General features: G+C 37.0%; 1 protein-coding gene across 1 annotated transcript in view; it reads left to right on the top strand.

Annotated features, from left to right (window-relative positions):
• Positions 1–26386, top strand: part of pwn (calcium-binding EGF-like domain-containing protein pawn) — a 32292-nt gene that overhangs the window by 1632 nt on the left and 4274 nt on the right. Inside the window, exons 2-8 of the mRNA XM_011498113.1 lie at positions 20021–20360; positions 21022–21363; positions 22706–22959; positions 23989–24387; positions 24936–25343; positions 25613–25789; positions 25853–26063. Of these exons, the coding sequence (XP_011496415.1) occupies positions 20021–20360; positions 21022–21363; positions 22706–22959; positions 23989–24387; positions 24936–25343; positions 25613–25789; positions 25853–26063 (2131 nt within the window). The remainder of the gene's footprint in view (positions 1–20020; positions 20361–21021; positions 21364–22705; positions 22960–23988; positions 24388–24935; positions 25344–25612; positions 25790–25852; positions 26064–26386) is intronic.

Raw genomic sequence — 26386 nt, 5'->3', positions numbered from 1 at the left:
TTTTTAATTTTTAATTTTAGTCAATTAAATTGAATACACGATTTTTGTCGTTAAAAACGATACAAAGTTTTTAGCCACCATTCGCATAATTTATCTTCCATAACGTGATGTAGGCATATTTATAGTTTATTTAATTTAATTTAATTTTCTTTTCCAACGAGTATATATATATATATATATATATATATATATATACGCAGATGTACATATGGATTGATAATTTAATAAGTTGCTGAAATTATTAACCAAAAATAATCGATAATTGACTTTTATTTTATAATGCGTGTAAATAAAATGAACAAGATTAATTTATTATGTAAATGAAAGAAAAATGAAAGGGCGAGGGTGAGTGGGAGAGAAGAAATGATTAATCATTCGGAAAATATGGAAAATAAATGCACGAGCACTCACCAAGGTCCTACGAGTATTTATTTGCGAGAAAAATATATATGCACATTTTTTTACTTTACGTAGTATTTAATTTATATTGTAGTATAAATAGCATACGCTATAAATATATTATTTTAGATTGAATTCAAAATGTTAATAATCCAGTCGGTAATAAAACCTATAGACATCATCGTTCGATTACGTTATTTAGGAGTCTTTCTTTCTTTCTTTTATTTTGTTTTTTGTTTTTCTTTTTTTGTGTGTGTTTGTCAATAGGGTTATAATTTTTCATATTATATTTTACAAATATTTATGTATTTTATAATTAGAATTTTGATGGAATTCTGAATAACTTGGTAAGTTATAATCGATCGGTTTTTCACGCTGCAGGAGGCTTTTAACATTTAATTTTCTTTTCTTAGCTTTTGCTTTAGAAAGTCTAATAATTCATATAGTTAAGTTACATGTTTAAGCTTCATTTTAATTAGTTTGAAAAACTTTCCATCTACATGCCGTTATAGAGATTCATTGATTCAGAACAGAAATCTGCAGTTTGTGTTTATAAAACTCGTCGGGATTACGCAATAAATAATGCCGTAGTGTAGATTTGAAGTAACGAAGTGAAGAGGAGAGGAGTGGAGCGTCCACGAGTCCCCCGATGCGTTAAATTTATGCTTTTCGAAGAGAAAGACGCAACACATTTGCCCGGGACTTTAAAAGGCAAAAAAACAAAAATAAAAAAACAAAAAAAAACAAAAAAACAAAAAAACAAAAACAAAATCAACAACAACAACTCGCTCGATATGCCTTGTGAAGAATGCATCAAGTGTCGCGAGGGAAAGCAAAATAAATTTTGCATGACGACGCGAACGCCAGTAAAGCAGTCCTCTGCTGCGTGTCGGGAAAAGTCAAATGCGTTTATATTCTCACCCGCATATATATATATATATATATATATATATATATATATATATATATGATATACACTTAAAGATAAGCGTGCATTGCTCTGTTCTATATTTTAGCGCCACTTTTTTCTTTAATTCGACATCGAGGAGTAAAGTCGTTGGAATTTTTATTTAGTTGCATTGTGTCCATATGCAATAATGCTCGTCATATTACAAAGAGTACAAAAGTGCGCGTTGTTAACGTGTCGAAGAGCACGACAGGAGTGCTTACAAAATAATGCAAAAATCCTTGTCCTTCATAAATAGCACGTTGGTATTTAAAAAAAAAAAAAATGTATTAAGATTCAGCGACGGCTTTCTATAACGGGTACTCAGCGCTTACTCAGTGAAAAATCTAATTCTCATAATTATTATTGCAATAATTATTATACTGTTATGGAAATTCAGCTCGACATTGCAAAATTATAAAATTATTAAATACCATAGGGAATTGCATAGTTAATTGGGAGTCAGTCATTGTCACGATCCTCGATCCAAACATCAAAGATTTCTCCAATGATTCAGTACGCATAGAGTTTCATATCGTTAAATACATTGGCTTACCGCGACAAGCGTTCATTTATATTTATATCTCGTGCGCTTCGTTCGAGTGTACGTTGTTATGGAATCGAGGAGCGATTGTTATGAGATTATCGAGATATACGAGAGAGTATCTATGGTGTCTATCGATCTATGACATGTGAAATGTTCCAAGGGCGTTTCGCTGGCGCTCTATTGGCCCTGGCTCGTTCCTTTCGAGAGTATTCGAGACGAAATACCGCATCATCCCATTAGGCATTCCTCGAAATTTCGTAATAATTTCCACGAGAAAAAGAAAGTGAGAATACGCGCGTAAAATGCGCTGGGATTCGATTGCATGGACGTGCGTGAAGTAAAGGGTGGAGATAATAATACGCGAGCGGCGGTCGGTGCCAGGCTCTGCTGTCGATTATCGCATCCGAGCGAGTACTACGTGGGTGTACTCGGTCTCGTACGTCATTGAATCCGAGAAAGTAATGGCCCAATGGGAGCGAGCAAGCGGGTGCGAAATCGGCTAACTAGTAGTTGGTCTGTTGGGTGGGGGGAGGGGGGAGGGGAGGGGAGGGGGGAGACGAGGTGCTTAATACGGACCTGGACTGCCCCCGGAGAAACCGTGTTTCGTCAACGCTCCTATCCCCCCTCCCTCGCTCGCAACTACTTCATCCAAATCGTCGCCGTCTATCTATCTCGCTCCGTCGTCCCACGTAATGAAACTTTCGCCCGTGAAAGTGTCATAAAGTTGGTCGATACGTCCACCTAGGATTTACTAGGAGAACGCCGGGAACAGCGTCTTCTTGGCGTTTGCACGAAAGATTCCGTGTCGGAACGCGTACTTTCCTGAGCTGCTCTCAACGCCTCTTGGAATATCTCGAGGACGGGGCACATCCGTTTGGTCGAAGATGCTTACGCAACGGATGACCGACTTTTGCCTTGGATGCGGTAAAATTCGTGACGCATTGCCGGTCTTACGCGCCTCCTTTCCTATACGAGCGGGTTTTCTTTTTTCTTCGTTCTTTATTCTTATGTTTTCTTGTCGTTTTGGTGGGCTATTGTCAGGCCCGTCGGAACATCGTTAATCGAACGAGGGGTCGAGGGCAAGTGGCGCACTATGCGTAATTACGTCGCGACCAGGAGCTGCTATCGCCTACCACGTATTCTGGCCTTTTGGAGGGAAAGATAGCTGGACTTGGCAATCTTTTTGTTGGCTGGATAGCCACTCCTTATGAAAATATACGTATCGTGTACAACCAGTACTACGAGGATATCGGTAATCGATGCTACACCATAATGCTAGAAGTACACGACTATCACAGCTGGCTGCACAAAATTATACTGCTATTCAGTGTTTTTTAACTTTCTACCACTGGAAGCCGCTGTCTTTTCATATGCGCAAGTCCAATAATAAAAGAAAGTGTAATGCCAGTATTATCGATATATAGGTCAAAAGTGTGCACACTATGTCACATGTACAGATGTTGTTTGCATTATTATTTGATCATAAGCTGTGCGTAATTGATAAGGCGTGCATTGATTAATATAATTAATATCTTTATGGCATTATAATTATGGTATACTTGCGTTAATATTTGTAAATATTAATAACGTAAATGTTACACTTGCTGCAACATACTTTACATTAAGTTAAATATGGGCACGATACATTTGTATCTCCGGACCTGGCCCCCTTAAAATATCTATTCCAGAATGTAAATTAGCAAATTTTGCTTATATTCGTCAGCACTATATAGCAGCATATATAATATTTATTAACGAGGCAATATCCTTAAGCATCACTAAATGTTGAATATTGATCTCTAATTAGTACATTGTTCCTTTTAACTAACAATTGGTTGTTTTAACATTAAACACAGTGTGTGTGCGCGCGCGAGCGCGCGTGCGAATAAAAAAAGATACTTGTGTTATGTGGAACAACCGAATATCAAACAATGTATTAATTTAGTAATGTAACAATGCATTTGATGCATAGACGTACGAGCGTGTGTATTGAGACAATGACAGTGAGTGAAGAGTACGACGAAAGAGATTTTTGTCGCTCGCTTGGAAAATACGAGCGGAGAAATTTTCCTACCGAAAACCGGACGAACCAAATTGTAAATTTACAACTTTTGAGCGCAATGAGCAAGAGAAACTAAATCATCTCGTTTCAATAAAGAATGGCAAAAATTTCTTCACTTAAATTTCTTCTTTGTGCGATTATAATATTTCAACGAGCGCATGGATCGAAACGTAATTCGTTTTACGACTTGATAAAAGAATCTAACGGAATGTAAATGAAAATAAAACTTCTTTTTACGCCTTTATTTTTTGCCTGCCCCCCCCCCCCCCTCTCCCACTACCTCCACCACCACCACCACCACCACCACCACCCTTTTATTTTTACACTTTTACGCCGTGATGGAAGAATCGACCAACAATCGACCAACAATCGACCAACAATCGATCAACAATCGACACAAAGTATTTGATAATAAAGAGCGGTGGAGCGTAGGTAACGCGTGGCCCTTGGACATTAATTTTAGCATCAGAACGAATTGGACAGGAGCGGGCGCCGATCGATGACGCTCGCCGCTTGGCTGATCATCAACGAAGGTTCCGGGCCACGTTCGTTTCACCTATCTCGGCGAGAATAAAAGGCCAGTCGGAAAAGAAACGAAAAAAATGTGGCATCGGAGCCAGGCTCCCTCCGTGTAACTTCTCCTCTTATCCCACCCGTAGGTGCAGAGCCAACGAGCGCTTTCTAAATTCCCGATCCCCCGATCGACCCACCCGCCGGCGGACCATCTCTCCACGAGGCCATCGCCGTCGCTAAGTCCGTTTAGCGGGGGAACAACTACCCGGCCTTCCTCGGCGAATTAGTGAGGGATCGAGGGGCGGAGACGCGGAGATCGGAGAAAAGTCATAAAACGCGTGCGTGCGTGCGTGCGCGCGCGCGCGCTTGAAAGAACGAATATTGGGCTGGAATGGAGTCCCGTTAAGTCTGCCGTTACCGCCTCGGAGCGTCCGGAGAGACAGACAGGCTGCGCGCACATACTCGAAGCTCGAGCGACAGAGCGACTTAATAATAATGCCTTGGGCCCTCCTAGCCTTTCCCTCACGCTCTCTCCTTATTACCCGCGACACGGCAGCCGAGATTCCTGCCCTTTTCTACCGAGGGGACTCGGCGCCCGCGCCCCCTTTTTCTCCTCGCCCGAGGCTACCCGCGCATTCCCCCTGGCCCATTCGATGGATCGTCGAACTTGAGCGACGCAGACCGCGAGGCACATCGTGGGATAATCCAAGGGCGAACGCGACTCCACCGGCATGCCCCGCTCGTTTCGTTGCTTACTTATTGGCGAAGCAGTCGTCTGTCTGCTGGCAAGTGTTACCTTGGAGTCGTAGGTAGGGTCTTCGAGTCTCGCCGTCTCGCTCCTTCCTCCACGAGCGAAGGAACTTTAATGGCGAGCTGTTGCGAAGCTAATTGCGGACCTGGCAGGAGGTGGAGGAGCGGCCGAGTCGGCAAATTGGATGAGACTTTTATTTCAATTTTGACGATGTATGGCCTGCCTAGGCCAACGGGCTGTCCCAATTTTAACTTCGCATTATCGATTGCCAGCATTTTTAATAAATATGGCCTCTTATGTTAACTTTATTTACATTTAAGTCCCACGACTATTGAAAAAAATGAAAGCTTATCGCCAATAAATTTTTCATTTATTTACTTATATAAATAATGCCCTCTTTTCTTTATATCTTCTTCTTCTTTTTCTGCTTCTTTTTTGTTGTTGTTTTTTTTTTTTTTTTTTTTTTTTGTTTTGTTAAGGGAGGCAGAACAATGGTTATCGTTATTGAAAGTTAACGGGGCAAGTTGAATATCGAGTCGATAGGTGCAACGACATTTTCAAGCAAAAATCAAGTGAATTGTATTATTTACTCGTTTGTTCGTAAATCGTATATCATCGGGTATCATCGTCCGTTCAACAAAAAAAAAAAAAAAAAAAAAAAACAACAACAAAAACAAATAGATACATTTTGATAGTTTACCCATAACATCCTCTTGTATACCGTATCGTTAATTTCTTTGCATGTAACGAATGAATCCTATTAATCCTTACACTGCTACATTACGGTAAAAGAGCACATAACAAAATGTTAAATAATATTTATGAAATATTGGGCATGTTATATCATTAGATTATGTACATTTATTTCAATGAGTTTAAATTCGTCCATTTGTAAATAAGATACTGCGATACTAATTTCATTTTGTAAATTTATTAACAATTTTCTCAATTATCAAGTCCTTTTCCCATCGAGATAATTATGCGATTAAAAGTAATTGGTTAAGTTTTATAATGCCGTTATTGGATAATGCGGACACTCGTAGTTTTTTGACGATTCCCAACATTTTAATGGATATTTAACGAATCTACGTTAGACATTGTTAAAATGATTTTTGTAACTTAAGCAGCTGCCACGTTACGAGCGTAATCACAGATACCATTTTTCCATTTTACACACGCTTTACTTATTTACTTATTCATCATCAATATCCACATTATTATTATTATTATTATTATTATTATTATTATTATTATTATTATTATTATTATTATTATTATTATTATCATTATTATTATTATCATTATTATCTTTATAAGTCATGGCTGTTAATTATCATCAAGATTTAAATTTTCAATTAGCTCATTATACTTTAAATTATACCATAAGCTCGATATTTGTTCAACAATGTGAGTTAGCTATGCCATCGGGACACAGAGAGATAACAAACCTTCCCACTGTGCGCATCCTTCAATTGTGCCCCGTTTTCCTGCTATCTAGCCTTAATATTTACAACTGCATTTTCTTATTCTCAAGTTTTCTCGTTTACTGCTTGGTTGAGCCCCAGCAACACTAAGCATTCCATTTTTCCATCGTTTTATGGAACACGCATGAGCGTATTACGACGTCTGTTACCTCGCGCCCCGCACGCATCCCAATCATCATCGTTATCATTATCACTATTATTATTTAATATTATTATTACTATTATTATCAACATTATAACCATTATCATCATTATTATTGAACGTTGTTTATTATTATTAGAATTATAATTATTATGCTCGCGGCAGGTAAATGACAAAAAAAAAGAACGAGCATTTGGTAAATTTTTATAAAAGCGTCTGTCCGATGTTGAGTGCGTCGTCGCGCACTCTCGTCCCCTCGTCCTCTAAAGGCCGGTCGGTAAGTTTTTAGAGCATCAAATTTCTCAGGGAAGAGAATATAAAGTACAGAAGCCGGTTGGGGCAGCCTCCATTGGGCAATTCCACGGATTCCGAGGTAAGAGAAGCCGCGTGCGCAGCCGCTCGCTAAAATCATATCGAGCTTGAGACGAAGTTCGGCCTCTCCCGCTCCACCGCGACGACTCTATGACGTCGAGTTTTGGCCGCGATTTTCAGACTCTCTCTCTCTCTCTCTCTCTCTCTCTCTCTCTCTCTCTATCTCTATCTATCTCTCGCTCGCTCTCGCTCTGCAAGACAGGTGGACGCACCCGGAGGATTTTAATGGGTCCAGGGCGTGACCGGAGTTGAGCACCGGGCGGCCCACCTCGACAACCTCGTTGCATTCCTCCTCCCGTGAGTGCTTGCCTCCGACGGAGACTACGAGGCTTTTACCTGCCATTCACCTACATTCTCACGGCTCTCGCGAGCTTCGCGGTCACGATTGGGAACTCGACTCCTCGGGCACAATCCCCTCGCGCGTAATCTTTAGTTACCTCATTTGCAATTTAAACGCATGTGCATACCGAATGCCTCCCGTTGCCCCCCCTTTTCTCTCTCTCTCTCTCTCTCTCTCTCTCTCTCTCCATCGTGCTCTCCTTTCTTTCGTCGCTTTTGTTTTATCGATTAACCGGCCCAATGATGCTGTTCCACTTCGATCGCTCAATACGCACGAGTACGCGCATAATTGTCTATTTTTCTGCAATGATAACTGGTAATTCGTAAGCGATGCTGGCGATTTTCAAGCGGTACAGCTCGTCCTCTATCTCTATCGCTCTCTAGCCCTCTCGGTGCAACACTTCTTCCTTTCACGCGGCATGCAGCTACTTTATTCTGAAAAACATCCGCGAAATTGTTAACGCTAACGGGCTGGCGTTAATCGGGCACTTTGCCCCGATAACGTCGGCACATACATTAAATAAGCACAGTAAATGTGACACGGAATGTCATATTATTCATTAAGGAGGGATATTAGTTTTATAAGTCATGCATTTCCTTGATATATTATAGGTATAAATATATGGGAAGGAAAGTAATGTGGCGAGATCAAGAGGGATTATCCATCGACTATTCGGCAATAACCGAATTATAATTGCACGCGACTCATTATTCGTTGAGAAATATCACGCGTTTAATGGAGAAATTCTTGACAATTCTCATAATAGCAGGAGGCAGGTGTTGTAAAAACATTCCCTATCGGATCATATTAATTATGTTCCGTTATTTCGGTTAAACTCGGTCTTTACATGCTCTTGTAAACTAGAATATTTCGGAAGGTCATGGAGATGGAAAAGTTTCAAGTTTTGAAGTGAAAAATGTACGTAGTCTACGAGAACCACTTGTTTTTTGTTTTTTTTGTTTTTTTTTGTTTTTGTTTTTGTTTTTTTTTTGTTTTTTGTTTTTTGTTTTTGTTTTGTTTTACTCTCTTTATTATTGCAATGCAATATCAAATAAATATAATTATAATTATTATAGACGCAACTTGACTTACATTAATAGGGCAGAAATTTTTATAGATGCTTTTCGCGGGACCATGTCATGGCCCAAGTAGATTTTTTGAATTCTTATATTTGCCGTTTTCATAAGAACCGTTATTGATTCAATAGAGCATTATTTGCGTCACTGATGCGCTCTTCATTATCAGGTATTGAATATTTAATAAGTTTTTGAATACTTTGAAAGTGAATTATAAGCGAATACAATATACGCGCCTTTAATATTTATAGATTATTGTAATTGAACATGTTAATTTTCCAACCTCATTTTTCCTAATTTCATGAATCATTGTGTGAATTATTTTTTTTTATTAAAATCAATAACATAATCAAGAAAATCAATTTTACCAATAATTCCACGTCGTTATATTATAGCGTTATAAATGCGAGTCAATAAGTATTTGATTGCATACGGGGTGCACAGACATACATTTTTCCCCGCAAACAAATCGACGATTATGATCGTTGCTTGTTTATTTAAGAGCGTATTGGAGATCACTGAATTTTAATAATTATTTCACAATCGCGTAGTTGGTGAATAAATTATCGAGAACTATTAAATTTTTAAAAAATTTTTTTTTTTTTTTTTTTTTTTTTTTTTTTCATAACATTGACACACAAAAACAAATGACACTGAAATTGACAAACAATTCAGTTTTCCTCTTTCTACTTCTACATATTTCTTCAAACCATTAAAAATATCAAAAACTATTTCCATTGATGTTTATATATGAATATTACTGAAGTAAAAATAAACTATTTCAAATGTTTAGAATAACGATCTATATATCATTCTATTTAGATGTTTTTTTTTCTTGTTTTTGTTGTTCTTAATTCTGTAGATTTCATAATTATGTAGAAAAAGAGATAATGCAATATGATTGGAATAATAATTCAATTAAATGGATTAAATACAGCTCGGATATACTTTATTTTTTTAGTATATGGAATTATGCCGGACTTATCAAGCCATTGATAACTGACATTGGTTCTCCACTCCACGAGTAGGTTTAATTCATATTTAACGTCGATTATTCGATAAAATAAATCTTTGTAAGTTTGCGAAACACTCCCCGATCGTCGAATTGCGTGCTTTAATTCATCATTGGTTAATAATAATGCCGCGTAAAGGAACTCGTCCAGTTTCCCCGCGAATAGCATCATTAAAATTACTTTACCGGTAATGTAGGAACCACTACTCCAACTGCGTGTTAACAAAGCCTTGACGTAAGTGGATGCAGTTGCGTAGTTGTGGTCAGCTAGATTTTCTTTCCGTTACAAATGCAAATGGATTAACCTTTTACAATGTCTGAAATCGCCGGAGCCGAAAGAACAGCGAGAAACATCGTTGATTATGGCAGTGAGGAGTGAACAAGATTTTTTGCCAACAGTGTCACGGTGGTACTCCAACAGCCACATAACTCAACAAATATCTAACGTTAATTAAGCGAGCACTCGCTGTTTATTTATAACTGTAAAGAATTTCATAAATTTGTTTCATTAATTTTATGTTAAATATGTCATTGTTAGATATACTGAATTCAAAGTACTCTAACTGATGTTTCATTCTTGGCATTAATGACTCCTAACATAGCTTTCCAAGGTTGCTTTTAGCCCATTTGAATAGAATTTAATATGCAAATTATTGAAATTCTATTATTTCGCATAGAAGAGTTACAACAACAAAAAAAAAACACCAACACTGTATATGATAGCAAATTGATCTGTGAAATTCCGTATTGATCCTTTTTAATCCTAAGGTTATACTTTAAATCGATTGGTTTGGGCCATTATATATATATTTGTACTCGATTGTTCATACATTTTAAATACTTAAAAAAAAAAAAATTGTCATTACTAGTACTAGTACTAAAATAAGTAGATAAAAAATAAAAGTAATTTATTTTTTATTGTAATTAATATTGGATTTTATAAATATAGAGATTATTATTTTTAATCTTCTTTTATATTAATCTGCATTTTTCTTACAATTTAATTCGACGAGAACATTTTCTCTTTTTCGTTGACTAATATTCTATAAGATAAAAAATATACAAATATTACACGTAGAAAAAATTTACACAAAAATGCATAAGTAAAATAGTTTTCTTATATTCGATACAGTTTAGGTCTTTCATATTTCATTGTTTTATTTTTATTTTCTCGAATCATTTTCATTTAATATTCCGGTTGTTGTTAAAGTATTGTTTTTAAAAGCTATTGCTTATTAAACGGCACAACGAAAGAATGCACAGTGTGAATAACTTGTGCTATTGGTAAAAAGTAGCGAACAAGCGTTTAAGTATGAATTGGTATACCATTGTCTTGAACATCAATCTTCTTATCGAACTTATCGATTTTGATGTATTTCCGTGTGAAGAAAAATCACAGCACCCATATTATTTAAATCACTACTATCTAGGGTAAAAAAAAGCAATTTTTTGTTTTTTTTTTTGATTTTTTTGTTTTGTTTTTGTTTGTTTCCCCATCTTCGTTATTTAGCAAAGCGTAATGATATGCGCCGTAACCGATTCCATAGAAAAAAACATTTTTTAATTTACAAGAGAATACCTAACAAGATAATGATCAATTAAAACTTCATAAATATTGCTTCGATCGTACAAATTCCCATGGTAATACGGCTGAGTATTATTTGAAAAATGTCGATGAGAATGAAAAAAAAAGGTTTATAAAAGGAATTAATCGAAGAAAAAAAAAAAAAAAAAGAAAAAAAGAAGAAAAAAAACTCAAATACTGCAAAAAGAAATCTTGTAACAGCTTGTGATTCAGCACTTGTGATGAAAGTAGCAACTCTGTTTTCAAAACGAGCCTGGGATTTACCCACTTTCTCTTATATCATGGCAGCTCTGACGTACTGACCATTGTATGCTTCTTTGCTGAACAAATAACCTACCACTTGCCTTTCTTCTTATTTTGAAGAAACCACGTAGGCCTTACGTAAACTTAATATTGATAATTTAATGTAAATTATAATCTGTGAAATTGTACGCTATTATCCTCATAATTGTCGCTGGATAGCTTTGCCGTGCAATTTGAAAGTCGAATTTGATGAAAAAATTGTTATAACTTTTCTACAACATTGCGCAACTGTTTCTAACAAAGTAATTTTACTTTGATTATTACTTATTGGGTTTGATATTATTTATTATTAAGATTATCTGCGAGAATTATATCAATTTAAAGATAATCATAATATATAATGAGAAAGAATTAAATAATAGGCTTTGGACAATCTTGCGAAACTCTTGATTCTCGAGGAAATTGAATGTACGTGTAATAATGTTGTACAATTGTATAAATGACGTATTAAAAAACTACAACGTTCATATAGTACATTAAAAGAAAAAAGAAAATGAAAAACAAAAACAAAAACAAAAACAAAAAAATACAAAAAAACAAAAACAAAAAAAAAAATACAAAAAAACAAAAACAAAACAAAACGAAAAAAGAAACCAAGGTAAATTTGGCATTGCTTTTGACAAATTACAAAATTAATATTAACAAAGATAAATTATATATTATCGTCGATTGCTATTATTCGGATGAATTTTACGAACTTTTTTTTTATAATAGACCCAATATCTTTGCAATAAACAAATAATTCAGAGTAATGACATAGTCATTTACGACATCCAAATTTCTATTTCCATGAAATATGATTATTTTACAAGACTAAAGAGTTGACTTGACAAAATACCTTCTCTTCGTTCGAAAATGCACGTAATATCATATAAATTGTACAATTAGTCACAAATATTTATATATATATATATATATATTTTTTTTGCTTTAAGTTTTTAGATATTTGATTTAATTTTACTCTACTTGCTCATCGTCGCTTCTTTTACCCTCCTTTTATCTTTTGTTTCTTTTCATTTTGTCTTTTTCTTTCCATAATCGTTAATAATTCTGTGAAATGAATATTGGCGCATAAATTCCATGGTCGTTGACTATCCTTTGCCATAATTTACAAATATTTAAAAAGTAAAAAATTTAATTTGTCAATATTAAAGAATATGAGGTTAAGGCTGTGTACCGTTTCTTTTAAAAGCGATGTAGCTATTCTGGATATGAAAAATACGTTAAAACAATTGAATTTATAAACGCGCTCGCATTGCCATATATCCGAGTTAAAACATGTTGTAGAAATTCGAGAAATTGGATATTCGATATTTACGAGGTCGTTTCAATGTCATCGATAGCGTGAAAAATGTAGCTGGCGAGGGAAACAATAAATATTGTGTTTAGCGGGCGAGTGAGAGAAAGGACGTGCACTTCCCTCGGGCAATAAGTATGATTGTATTTGTGCATCGACAGGATAAAGCTGCAAGGCAAAAGAGGCAAAAGCAAGGAATAGTACGTCGAGTGACATTGGACGTACGGAGGGACTTATCGTTGTGGTTGCGTCGGTGAATTGTTCGCTCGATCAATTGACGTATGTGCGCGATGGGCCTCGGCGATGGGGCTGGGAACCAATTCCACGTACGGATCGCGCATTTTAATTTCACACTTTTCCATGTGACGTTGGTCCGCCGTGTAGAGGATAACGATCCCGTTGTGGCAAGCAAACCCTCGCTACGGGTCTCTCGATTGCCAAATAACAATAACAGTCTCGATGGCGTGCATGACGATAACGACGATGATAATGGCGATGCTAATAATATGCGTAGTCAGTGCAAAGGCTTCGCTCGACAAGACTCATTTACACGCACTCCCACTCGTTTACGATCGCCCGTTGCAGTTTTCCTAGTTAGCCTCGCTTCTTTTTATTACCCCATCCTCCAGCCTTCTTCCGCGGGTGATTTTTTTTTTTTACAGGCAGAGCCAGTCCATCGGCATCTCAAGCTCGTCTCTATTGGGTGGGGCGTGGGGGACTATGCGCCTAAGCAAAGAGAGATAGATAGAGAGAGAGAGAGAGAGAGAGAGAGAGAGAGAGAGAGAGAGAGAAGACAATCTCGCGGAGCACTATTTAGAGCGAAAAGAGGTAGGATGGATAAGGAACAGGAGCCTTGGCATCGCGGCCAATTATTTACACGGACGATTGTAACGAGTCTCGATCGAAGCGCGAGCAGCGGCCTCGGGAGTCCCGGTATCTATAATCGTAATTTAAATTGCCATTTAATGCTGAAGTGGCGAAGCGCAAAAGTGTCAACATAGATTGCGCAAGAGGTTAGGGTGTAATTGGCATCGTTGTAAAAGCATCGGGAATAAGGAGATGGGATCGAGAGTTGATAAAACGTTGGATCGCGCGAGTTTGCAACGCTCGCTGCCATTGTAGTTTGTACAATAGAGAGATACAATAGCCGAGAGGGGAAATAGCGTTGGCCGTTTCGCAAGGCTTGCCAGAAATGATCACCGCACGCGGAAATTATCGATGTGCTCGCATGGAGAAAGACTTTCGTATCGAGTGGCGGACATTTTGATATGATGGAAATTTTGAAATTTTTGCAGCTAAAAGTAGGCGAGCTTATGCTTGGAGATTGGATTGGCAATTACGAGTAAGTAGATCAAAGTCGCTTGATCGATGAAACTTTAGACTTCAATTTTACATCGTTGAAGATAATTTCACCTTTGACGTGTTTGTCCTTCTTTTTCGTTTCGTTTCGTTTTAAAGGAAAATTCGCGTAAATTATTCGTTTACTCTGCCCGCCGCCAGTCAAGTTCTAAAATCAAAATAAAAAAAGAAAAGGGGAGGGATGAGGGGTGGGGACAAATCTACATTCGTATTTACGACGATATATATATATATATATATATATATGGCCATTTATCGATATAACCGTAACGGCTTATAGATTAATTATATTATAATTATTATAATATTATAATTATATTATATTAATTATACTATTAATAACTATATTATATATTATATATTTATTATATATATATATATATATATATATATATATATATATATATATATATATTATTATATATTTTATTATATAAATTATATATTATATAATTAATATATTATATAACTATTAATTATAATAATTCTTTTATCCTTAGATGCGTTAGATAAATGCTGAATAACATTCATGTCGCTGGATTAAAATGCCATTTAATCGTTGCCTATTCCGAATCGGACAAACTTTTGTCAGGCCGTAGATAGCCATTTGTAATTACTCGCCTCAATACTCAAGACTTAGTATCCGAGTTCAATGTGTTCTCAAAGTCATAAGCGTCAGAACAGGATGCATGCCTGCCCTGTCGGGATAGACAGGAAATGCTGGAGGAAGGCATTCGCGCAGGGCAGCTATTAACCGTTTACAGTAGCTCATTGACTGGCAGTAGAATGAAGTAAATAGCTAAAGAGTACCATTAGGGCCATTTAAAGCTAAGGGTACATTGAGATAATATGGTGGCGCGTGTGCTATAACAATGTGACGCAAACCGGGTCCGAAAGTAACTGTCCGAAAGCTTCTTAAACGAGTTACCCGGCGGTTTTATTAATAATAGCCATGTATTTACAGTTTATATGTTTGCGGATCTGGATGAGTCGATGTAGATGAGTAGAGATGGGGTAAAACAGACAGGAATGTCGATTGTTCGATCGAACGAAATAGATTTTTATGCATTTTTTTAAGATGCGCTTGTTTAGCCGTGTAAACGACAGTGGTAAAGCAGTCCTTAATGGCTCATTTTCGTAAATATTTAATCCTCTTGATCTAATAAGGAAACTGCCTGCTTGTACGTACTCTCATCATAAATTTGTATTGAATTTTTATTCGTGAGAGGTGTGTACCGTTACAATTAGATAATCCAACGACTAAGTAGTAATTGGCGAGTGAGATTATTTACTTGATTCGCGGAATAATGAGTTGGACTAGACGAATAATAACGAAAAAAGAGCGATCCCTATTGAAATGACAATGACATCGATCGATCTGTTTATCTGTATGTTAGCGGGATTTTATTTAATCGTTCAATGATCCACATTCGTAATATTGCTAATCAAGGCTCGAGTGTACAATCGCATCTCTCGAATCGATCGATTAATACTATCATTGATTAATATTATAAACGTACGCACATTTTGCTAGTGGATTGTGCAATAATCCGGGCCCGATTCAGTCTCAATAGTGGTAATTGTCATTATGTAAATCAATATCATTCGTTGTCGTACGATTACAGTTAGAGCCGCAAAATATTAAATCGTTCCCACGAAAGTAAACTCGAATTATATCGTAGAAAAAGTCCAATGGAACATGGATCATAACACGAGAAATATGTCGATGCATAATTACAGATACAACGCGTATTAACACGTTCATTTGTTACGTGAACATTGCATTTTGTCATATTGATAAACTAATGAGATTATTCGAGGCAAGTTATTATAAATCGACATAGGCGTTCGGATATATATATATATATATCAAAAAAAAAAAAAAAAAAAAAAAAAAAAAAAAACAAAAAAAAAAACAAAAAAACAAAAAAACAACAAAACAATAGTATTATGTATTTGCATAAGAGGCCGTACACACTTTGTACGCGTTTTGTCACGCAATTAATCCTCGAAAATAAAAATCTTCAAAAAATTAGAGTCTGCGTCTCATACGTATAGCTTAATCTATCGACTAGCGGTGTTTGCGCTCCAATCGACGAGGACGAGGGCGTGCGTGTGTGCGTGCGGTGAGTCGAAAGAATGTCGTAAGCTACGAACGGCGTCGCGTCGCGTGGTCGTAGGCCGCCGCGTTGTCCTCGTCGTTTCTGGTTTACGCTCGAAAGACCCGTTCGTCCAGGTATGCGACTACATAGTTATAGAACTAAGTTAGGAAGAGAAGGAGCGCGAGCCTTTTGCCATTCGAGGCACGATGACCGGCTTCGGCCATCGTTTCTGCTCGAGCGTTCCCCCGACCAATTCTCGGTCCACGTGACAGTCACAAGGATCCCTTCTCCGATCCTATTCTCAGAGCTTTTCCTTTATAATGAAATAATGCGCGGGGGTCTGTCAGTTTATTGCGAAAATTCCAGAAAATCAATGACCTATTATAATCGAGCGACTACATCACTGTGCAAAATTACCTCCTAAATCAACTAAGGATATCAGCTATTAATGGCGTTTATCATTATCAAAGTAAACTTTTTTCCATTTTCCTCTTCGTTTTTCTCTACTGCTCGTGTAGTGGGATAAATTTTAATAGCAAATACAGTTAAATATTGCCGGTAATCGTTATTTCACTAGCGATAATTTTGTATTCTACTGGGCAAACCTTCCGTCGAACGAAATCGAGGATAAGAAATTTGTTTGTAGTAGTGTCGTATGAGCTCAATTCGGAGTTATCATTGATTAAAAAAAAAAAAAAAAAAAAAAAAAAAAAAAAATAATAATAATAATAATAATAAGAAGAAGAAGAAAAAAAGAAAAGAAAAAGAAAAAAAAAAGGCTCGAATACGTTAGTTAGAGCGCTGAAAAATAAGGACAAAATTACAACTTAGCCTGTACTCTTACGTTGCGTGACTTTTCCAATTAATATTACAGAATATTTTTTTATATCTTTCTTACAATAAATTCGACTGTTCCGTCATTTCTCTTCTCTTTCTTTCTTTTGAACAATAACATTGACAATAATATAATTTAAGAAAAAATAAACAGTGTTATAATTATAGGGAAAAAATTGTAAAAATGTAATTTTTAATGAATATCAAAGACTTGCTTAACGTGGACAAATAATTTGCAATAATTCCCTTTTATCTCATATTCAAGATTTACATTATAAATTTATTTTATTGCTAGATAGTGCTAAATTCATAAGTTAGCGCTTGAAAGTTGGTGCTATTTAGTCTTGATTGGCAATGTTGGAGGATCTCCTTGATCCTTTTATACTTACAAATAGGAACTCCGGTACATACCTACGAAATCGTAAGAGTAGTAGCGTTCGTAAGACCGTATTTTGCACTCAACTTTACTTTATTATCTTCTTCTACGGTTGTTTCTCAGAAAAAGATGGATGGATGGATAGGTAAACAGACAGATAGTTAGACTGATAGATAGATGGATTGATAGATGGATGATGAAAAAGAAGGGAAGAACAGTATGATAGAGAGATGGAGAGAGAATGAGTGAGTGAGTGAGTGAGTGAGAGAGAGAGAGAGAGAGAGAGAGAGAGATGGTCGGCGAAGGATGGTCCTCATGAATCCCGATGCTCAAAAATCCAACAAAACACTTTTATAATAACGAGTCGTGTAATAATCGATTGATAATCTTTCACGCAGTTTCCACTTCATTCTCATAAAAGCCTATAAAAATTCATTAATTATAATGAGCATTATAATATATATATATATATATATAGAGAGAGAGAGAGAGAGAGAGAGAGAAAATAAGAAGAGATTATAATTTTACCTTCGTCAATTCAGTTATGACCTCTTTTTTACCTCACTATGCTAGTATTGTTAAACTTCGAGTATTCCACACTCTACGTAATTGCTTCCTTGCTTGCTTATCCACTTGTTTACTTCCGTATCTACTTTAAAGGATGCGAATACCGGAGTCGAATTTCTTAAGCCTCGTGCACGATTGTTCGTATTTTAAAAGATCTTCTGCCGTCACCCCTCTCAACTTCGCTACAAAAGTCAATTGTAATATTTAATAACGTATAACATCATTGATTAACATACACACCTTAGTCGATGTGCATGTGAATTAGAAAAAATTTTCAGCTTGAAAGCATGAAAATATAAAATTTTATGTATTAAATGTTATATATTTAATACACAGCTTAATATTGAATATATTTAATATATTTAATTCTCCCTTCCCTACTTTTCATTCGCAATACTAATAATAATAACTTATACGTTTGAAAATTATGAAGGTTTCTAAGACTAACCGACACTCGTATCCATTACGTTAAAATTACTTTACAAGATATATTTTGTATGACCATGCGCGCACATGCCTTCCTCCTTCTATGCAAATTGTAAATATTTATTGTCTCGAGAGTTGTTCCTTATAGATTTAACGATAAGAATTAATTTTCTCATAATATTTAATTAAAAACAGGCATACACAACGCATACAAAACGTACAGGCCTCTTCATAGCATAGAACAAGACGTAAACAAAAGGAAATAAGAGAGAGAGAGAGAGCGAGAGAGAGAGAGAGAGAGAGAGAGAAATATTATAAACATAAAAGTAACAAACGATCTTGTATTGTATACCGTTGTGTACGAAACTTGCGGATAATTGCAGATAATATGCTTATGTACAGTTATTCACATTTACAAAAATAGAACATACGCTTTTTAAAGCTACAGGCAGGAATTTATTATCGCACGTATGACATAATCGTGGTGATGTATTTCAAATGCTGAATTATATTTTATCTATCGGTTTAATGTCGAGTGAAATGATTCGAGCCCTTTGACACTATAAATTATGCTAGTGATCCAGTCTATCGACCAATGGACAGTTACTTTCACTACAGTTATTTGCCGTACAACAATACCTTCCATCGTCTTTAATTGTTTTCCCATGCACGTAACTATGCCAAAGTACACTTGCTTTTTTCACGGCGATTTAAGAAAGGATTTTAAAACTGTCTGTACAAATATCCTCGGACAATGGATTTACTAGGGGAATTTACATTAAATCAGCCCATTATGTTGTCAAGATATTAGTAATTTCATTAGAGATCATAGGTCATTTTACACATTTTAGTTATTTAGATTATTTTTTTAACGTAACGCTAGATATCAAATTATGAATAAAAACAAAAAAACAAAAAAATTATAATTATCGAACGATACAGATAATAGTTATAACGAATAATTATATTAATGATTTTAATGGTAAAACATAATTCTTTGATGATTGTGATTATGTCACCTCGAGATGAATTTATATTACCAGCAATTGCCTTATACTTTCTACATAATCCAACAACGAATATTCTATCGTAGTCACAAAAAATTCATTGCAGGGGGCAAAATCTTCGTTGTACAAACAATTAAAACATTATTGTAAATCATTTGATTGGTCATTCGTGTTAGCATTTTATTATATGAAGATTATATGAAGAACCATGCAATTAGGTTGATCAATTTTTCTTCATTCTATTGTATCCTTATGTAAAATTTTTATTTTATTATTATCAATACTATTATTAATACTATCATTATAGTTTTTATTAATATTTTGTTTTTTTTTTTTTTTTTGTTTTGTTTTCAACCAATTTTACATTAGTTGTTCTTTATTGGCTTTTCACTTTAGTTTGTAAAATCTTTAGGCGGTAAGCGCACAAGTAAGAATTCGAAATTCGGTAGATTCTAATGAAATCAGACATTATAATTAGATAAGATTTAGCTAAGGAAAATTTGTTTCGCCTCATTCGCAGAGGTTCTGGCCATTCAGAATGATCGGACGCGCTCGAGGTCATCGCGCGACGAGGAGATCATCCTGAGCGCGAGCGCCTACGGCGAACGGACTTCCGACGACCTGCTGCAACATCACACCCAAGGATTCCATCGAACGCAGGACATCCTGCGACTGGAGAGCTCGAGGAGCGTCGACGACCTCGACGCCGATATCGAGGAGACGAGATATCCGAGCCTCGGCGATGCCGTTGCTGCCGCAGCTTCAGCCGACGAGCCCATCATCGATGCCCTCACCGCGTCCAAGCTCATCGAGCACATAGACGGCAATCAAATCGAAGTCAAGGCCGGGAAGTACTTTAGGTAGCTATGTCTCTCGATCCAAAACGACTGTTAAATTAAAGGTCATTTTAGACCGACAGAATTATTTAGTTATACCGTCCCATGACATTTAGTCGGCCAAGTAATGCCGATTAACGGCGAATTATTGCTCGATAAGTTATCGTCAAACAGGATAATTTCCACCTGAGCTCGACTAAGCCTGCATTGTTTTACCAATAGGTCGTTGACCTTTCGTAAACCGAATTACGCTTGCTCTGGCTCATAACGCTCGTAACGTCGTATGAATTTTTTTTTTTTTTAAGGAGAAATGACGAAGACGGAGCACGAATCCGTTGTGGTAATGTCATTGTGCGGCATTGATGTTTTCAATGATTCGATTGATAATGAGTTGAGCTTAAATATCGAAAGGCAATAGGATTATTTTGTACTTGATAACCTTTGGCATTTCCACGGCATAGATTTTCATTCTCAAATTCGTTTTAAAGCAGCGGAAATGTTAAATCTAACGTATCTATTGTAAATAAACGTCGGATCGGCATATCGAAGTTGGAGCTATGAGATACGAGTCTAGGGAGTCGTGAGTTTCGAGAAAGATGTCCCTTCGGGGTTTCGAGAGAGTAGCCGCGTTGCAAAAGCTGGCGAAAGGAGTTTGAGGGAATAACGAGTTGACCTGACTTGGTAGGAACATCGTGCCGACGAAGAGCGAAAGCTTGCCGGGGGAAGGATGGGGGGCTCCGCAGGGACAGCGCCAGGATGGTCCCTCGTCGGAGCCCCGGGAGCAACCAGTACGAGCTTCGCAGACACTGTTCTTGGAGAAGCTACCGCGGCAGGCTCGCCGCGAGCCCACGAGGATTTATAGCGAGCACGCGCCACCGCCGCTGATCACCCAGGATCCGAATCAGAGTCCAAGGCAGGCCAACACCGACATCCAGGACATTATCACGGGAATCGTGAAGCTGCTCAACGGTAAGGTCAACGTCGCCGTCAACTCGGCCAAGCCCGTGAGACCCGTCCAAAGTACGAGGTGAGCATGCGCCGACAAGGTAAATTAGCAAAGCCTACCGCCTGACAAGGCGACGGCCGGGGAACATCCGAGGCGAGATCCTTCAAACCCGTTGGCGACTTATTCGTTATTCCTTTCCTTAGGCTTCTCCTTCGGCTACTCGCCGGACGGCATTATCGCGGCATTATCGCGGCATTATCGCGAATACGCATGTCGCTCCAAACTCTCTTGCTTTCTACTTTTCACGTCTACTTTAATATTATTCTTACCAACCGCGCCAACCTCTATTCACATATCAATCTCTCACTAAGACTCTTTTAAGTACATTTTCCGTTGCTATAATCATATACCTGCCATTTTATTTTCTATTATTTTCTCTCTCAATTTCACTACTTAATATCTTATTTCCAAATACATTTTTTTCCATCTTTTTTTTAAAAGTCCAATCAAATATTGTGTTTTTCGTTCTGTAATCAATTCGATTCATCGTTTAAAAGAAATTAAAAATACAAATATATTAGAATATTAATTAATCGGTATTTATAGTTTTACAATTTATTAATAAAATGTTTCATATTTATCCTTATCTCTCATACGAATGCTTATTAAATTCTATTTATGGGAGAAAATTTAGATGCATAATTATTATTTATCAATGCTTTATCAATGTTTGTTCTTTTAAAATTAAATAAATCAATCGATAAAAGAAGGCGAAAGAGCTACACTGTATTAAAACGTAAATCAAATAGCTTTTAAGTTTATCAATATTAGATAATTCTATCAACGAAAGAGAAGAGATCAGCATTTTTATTTTAAATTTTCCTAAATTCGAATATATTGATTATATGATTACGTTTGGAATATCGACATGACGACAGTAATGTATTGGATGGTTAAATATACGTATTTAACAAAAACTTTTTACACTTCATATACGTATGACACCAACATCAACCACAGTAATAATAATAACAACAGTAATAATAACAACAACAACAACAACAACAACAACAACAACAACAACAACAACAACAACAACAACAACAACAACAACAACAACAACAACAACAACAACAACAACAATAATAATAATAATAATAATAATAATAATAATTGATATAATTGATATTTTAGTGGTCAATTTTATTGTTTTAAGAAATTTCTTATTTATTCGTGAAAACGTCAAGAATTACTTATTTATAGCCGATCAAAAGCAATAATCTAAGGATACTTGTTGTACTCTGATTATGCGATGTAAAATTTAGTTGTAAAGCATTGGGTAATTATTGTTGGAAATGGGTGTGAAAATAAATAGCGACGTATAATCGCTATATAATCTACACAAAGCCCGAATGAATTTCAGAATTAACAATAGAGGACCACCAAGAATTTCCGATGTTCTACCTTTGCCGCCCGATTTTGATACCCCCGGGATGAATCCACCGCCGCCTCCACCCAATCAACCATCAACTTACGAAACCCCACCAGCTCCAAGTGCCCCATCGCTTAATCAGCTGCCTCCCGAACCTCCCATCACGTCCTATTTGAACGGAATTCCTCTTCCGGAGACCGTCGTCTCACAAGGCAATCGACCTTGGAATCGTCCGTCAAGGCCAGGTAAATTTTTTTTTTTTAACCTTTTCTCTCTATTTACTATTTGACTATTAAAGATTAACTTATTTAACGTAGTCGCCCGACTACGCTTGAAAGCGATTCACAACATACCGAACGTTCAATCATTGTCACCTATTATCGTGACACTGCATATTATAAATAAACCGTTTATGGGCTCAAAGACGACAATAATCACTAATTTTTTATTTGATAATTTACAAAAAAAAAACTACTCGCTTTGTTTGATGAAACGCTTCTTTAAAATGATAAATTGTTGTATTTACTAGGTACGGTAGCAACAATTTACGAACGTTAAACTATATAACGGAATACTTCCTCTCTTTCTCTCTCTCTCTCTCTCTCGATATTTGTCGGCACTACAGTTATTTTTTACTTTCCAGTTTTTAAGTTTTATTTTTATTTTTATTTAATAGGTAATGTTATTACTTAAAATAAGATAATAGTTGATTTTCTCTCAACGTTCCCTTATACCTTTACAATTGTCAATATCTCAGAATTCGTCAATAGATACAGTGTTGAATATTTTTTTATTAAAAAATTTTGTTGAATCATAGAAGTGCAATATTAAATCAATGGTCCTCTCAAACGGTACAATTGGTCGAGCAATTTAATCGTCAAATTTAACGTACCGTGAAAAGATCATCGTAGTTTTGGACTTGGAGGGACTATTGCCTCTAATACATTGTGAAAGATATTAAAAAAAAAAAAAAAAAAAAAAAAAAAAAAAAAAAAAAAAAAAAAAAAAAAAAAAAAAATTCAACATCTATCAGGATTTTTACAACTGAAATGCACAATTTGGACGTTAAATCGCAGAATAAACACTTAAAAGTCGATGAATTCTATATTAATTTAGTTAATACAATTCGGTTCATTTAGGAATTTGTGATTGAATTGCGGGCACTAAAGTGTCTTTAGTCCTCAACGGAGCGGGGTGGGGCGGGGCGGGGCGGGGCGATCCATTGCCTATAAATTCCTTGATATTTATAATCTCATTGGAATATCATGAACTAGGAACACGGCAGCCGCTACCACCTTACATGCCGTTGCCCGAGCGCGAACATCCCGAGTCGGACAAGAACAATGCGATCGATCCTCACGGCTTGGGCAATAAAATCGATCACGACGACAATAAGACGCGGCTGACGGAGAACAAGGATAACAAGCCGTCGAATCACGATCAGTCCAATCGCTCGAAACCCGTCGCGACTCAACGGCCTCAGATTACCCCAACGAGGAAATACCAATCGACGCTAAAGACGGAAGGCGCAATGGCCGAGAATACCCTCGTGTTAGGGGGCGTGCCGCTTCAGCCCCAACCAATTCCCACCTCCAATGAACATGACGACGATCGGGAGCCGATGGCCGTTGTCCCGCTCAAGGCAAACAACGACCATTCTCCGATCCTAAATGGTAAATTTCTTAAATCCCATGCTCAACGTCATAATTCGCTCCTGTTATTTCGCTGATTTTCAAAATGAACGTTTGCTAATATTTTGCTTGGTTAGAATATCAATGAATCGAGTAGATGTGTATATCGAGAGATAGATGGTGACGATGACGTTTTAAAGCATTAAAGCGACATTAACGACCGCGCAATGAATTATAAATAAGCTTTAACGGTTGCTTCTCATAATAATGAAATTATCGACGAATCCATCATTACAATGTTCTAATGATATTTATAGGATAGATCGCACAAACGTAGCCTACTAATGTCTAAAGTAAATATCGACGGAGAAAGTGGATGTATATAGGCCGAAGATGGTGGATATATTATATTATTAAATTGAAAATTTGTTGCCATCGAACGATTGTATCCCATTAGAGTTTACGACACTCTTTACACACGCGCAATTTGCCGTATGAAATGGCATTAAATAGTTAAAAATTGCAAGTCCACGTAACAGAGCTTAAGGATAAATTTGTTATTGCTTTAACTGTGCGTGTCACTTTACCAGGTCAACTTAATAATTTTCACGCAGATAAGAATAAGTTATCGAAAGTGTCGTCGCCAGGGGCTAACACCAAAGCAGTTTTTCAAACGACACTGAGCGTCGAGACGAGTTCCTCGGTCCAAGTGATCGAGGCAACATCGACCATGTCCATGCTCGAACCGAGCCTAGTTCCGGCAAAGCAGAGCCATTTTTCCGAATCTTCCCCTACGGATCCGGCAATAATCGCCTCGAGCGTCGCGTCATTGGAGCCGAGCATATTAGCGAGCGTAAACGTCGATGTGGATCCGACGACGAGTTCATCCATCCCGACCGAGGAATTGTCGACGAGCCTATCGAAGACGACGAATTTATCGAAGAAAGCGACTGGCCAATCCATCACCGGCACCACCGCCACATTCTCAAAGAGTCAAAGTACGTCGTACAAAATTAATCTTACTACAATGCCAAATTACGATTATTGTCGCTACGAATTGTACTCCTTCCTCCTTCTCCTACTTATACCTACATACAATTATTATCCAATTTACATAAATTCCCCGCGATATTATAATCACACATTGACACAGAGTCTAAATAATGGAAAATATAATAACTATATCAGTGAAGGTGGGGCGAGTTGATAAAATTCATCCAAAATTAATGTTATTGATGGCGAACTAACGTTAGAGATATTGTAATAGGCTCCGTGTACTCGTATCGTCCTCGTCCTGGAATAGTCTTGGACGACACATTGGATTACACGGGGTCGCAAGGAATTGTCACTCACAGGCCTTTTGGACCACCGAGGCATCCCTCGAATCCCGACACTTTTGACGTCGTAGTGTCAGCAATCCAAGGACCCGCTGGATCCGGCACTGGTATGCTTTTGATCTAATCACAATCGCGCAATTATCAACTCGATGATATCTTACATTTTAAAGGCGAGGTTCGAGTGCCGGTGAACGTGGGCCACGGCGGCGGTAGCACCGATGATATTCTAACGTCTTCGGTAGAGGGACAGGGTTTCGTCAGTATAGACGGCAAGAGGACATATCTCAATCTTTTTGATTCTACGGAGGCTGCGAGTCCAGGACCCAGTAACACTCGATTGCAGCCAACGAAAACGCAAGCAACGTCCGTAGTTGGCACAGGGTAGGCAGTGCGATACAACCTCTTATCACCTAGCTTTAACTTAACCATCGTCTTCGCATTTTAACGCGAATAATTGCCAAATCGTTCGTCCAGAAGAAGCTCGTTTAATGAGTTACGTTTACTACTCTCTAGCCAGTTCTTTATAATTAATCGCGAAACTTTCGCCACGTGGCATTAAATGGCGAGATGGTAAAGCGCTCGCTCAATCGCATTAAATTCGCACGCGAGCAATAGACGTTGTTAGTATGCGTATGTGCGCGTGCGCGTGCGTGCGTGCGTTAATTAAAACTAGTAGAGCGCATCATATTGCGCGCGCGAGTCAG

The sequence above is a fragment of the Ceratosolen solmsi genome, unplaced genomic scaffold (genome assembly GCF_000503995.2).
Source record: "Ceratosolen solmsi marchali unplaced genomic scaffold, CerSol_1.0 scaffold14, whole genome shotgun sequence".
Classification (NCBI taxonomy): domain Eukaryota; kingdom Metazoa; phylum Arthropoda; class Insecta; order Hymenoptera; family Agaonidae; genus Ceratosolen; species Ceratosolen solmsi.
Note: the sequence above shows the minus strand (reverse complement) of the source record. Positions and strands in the feature narration are given on the sequence as shown.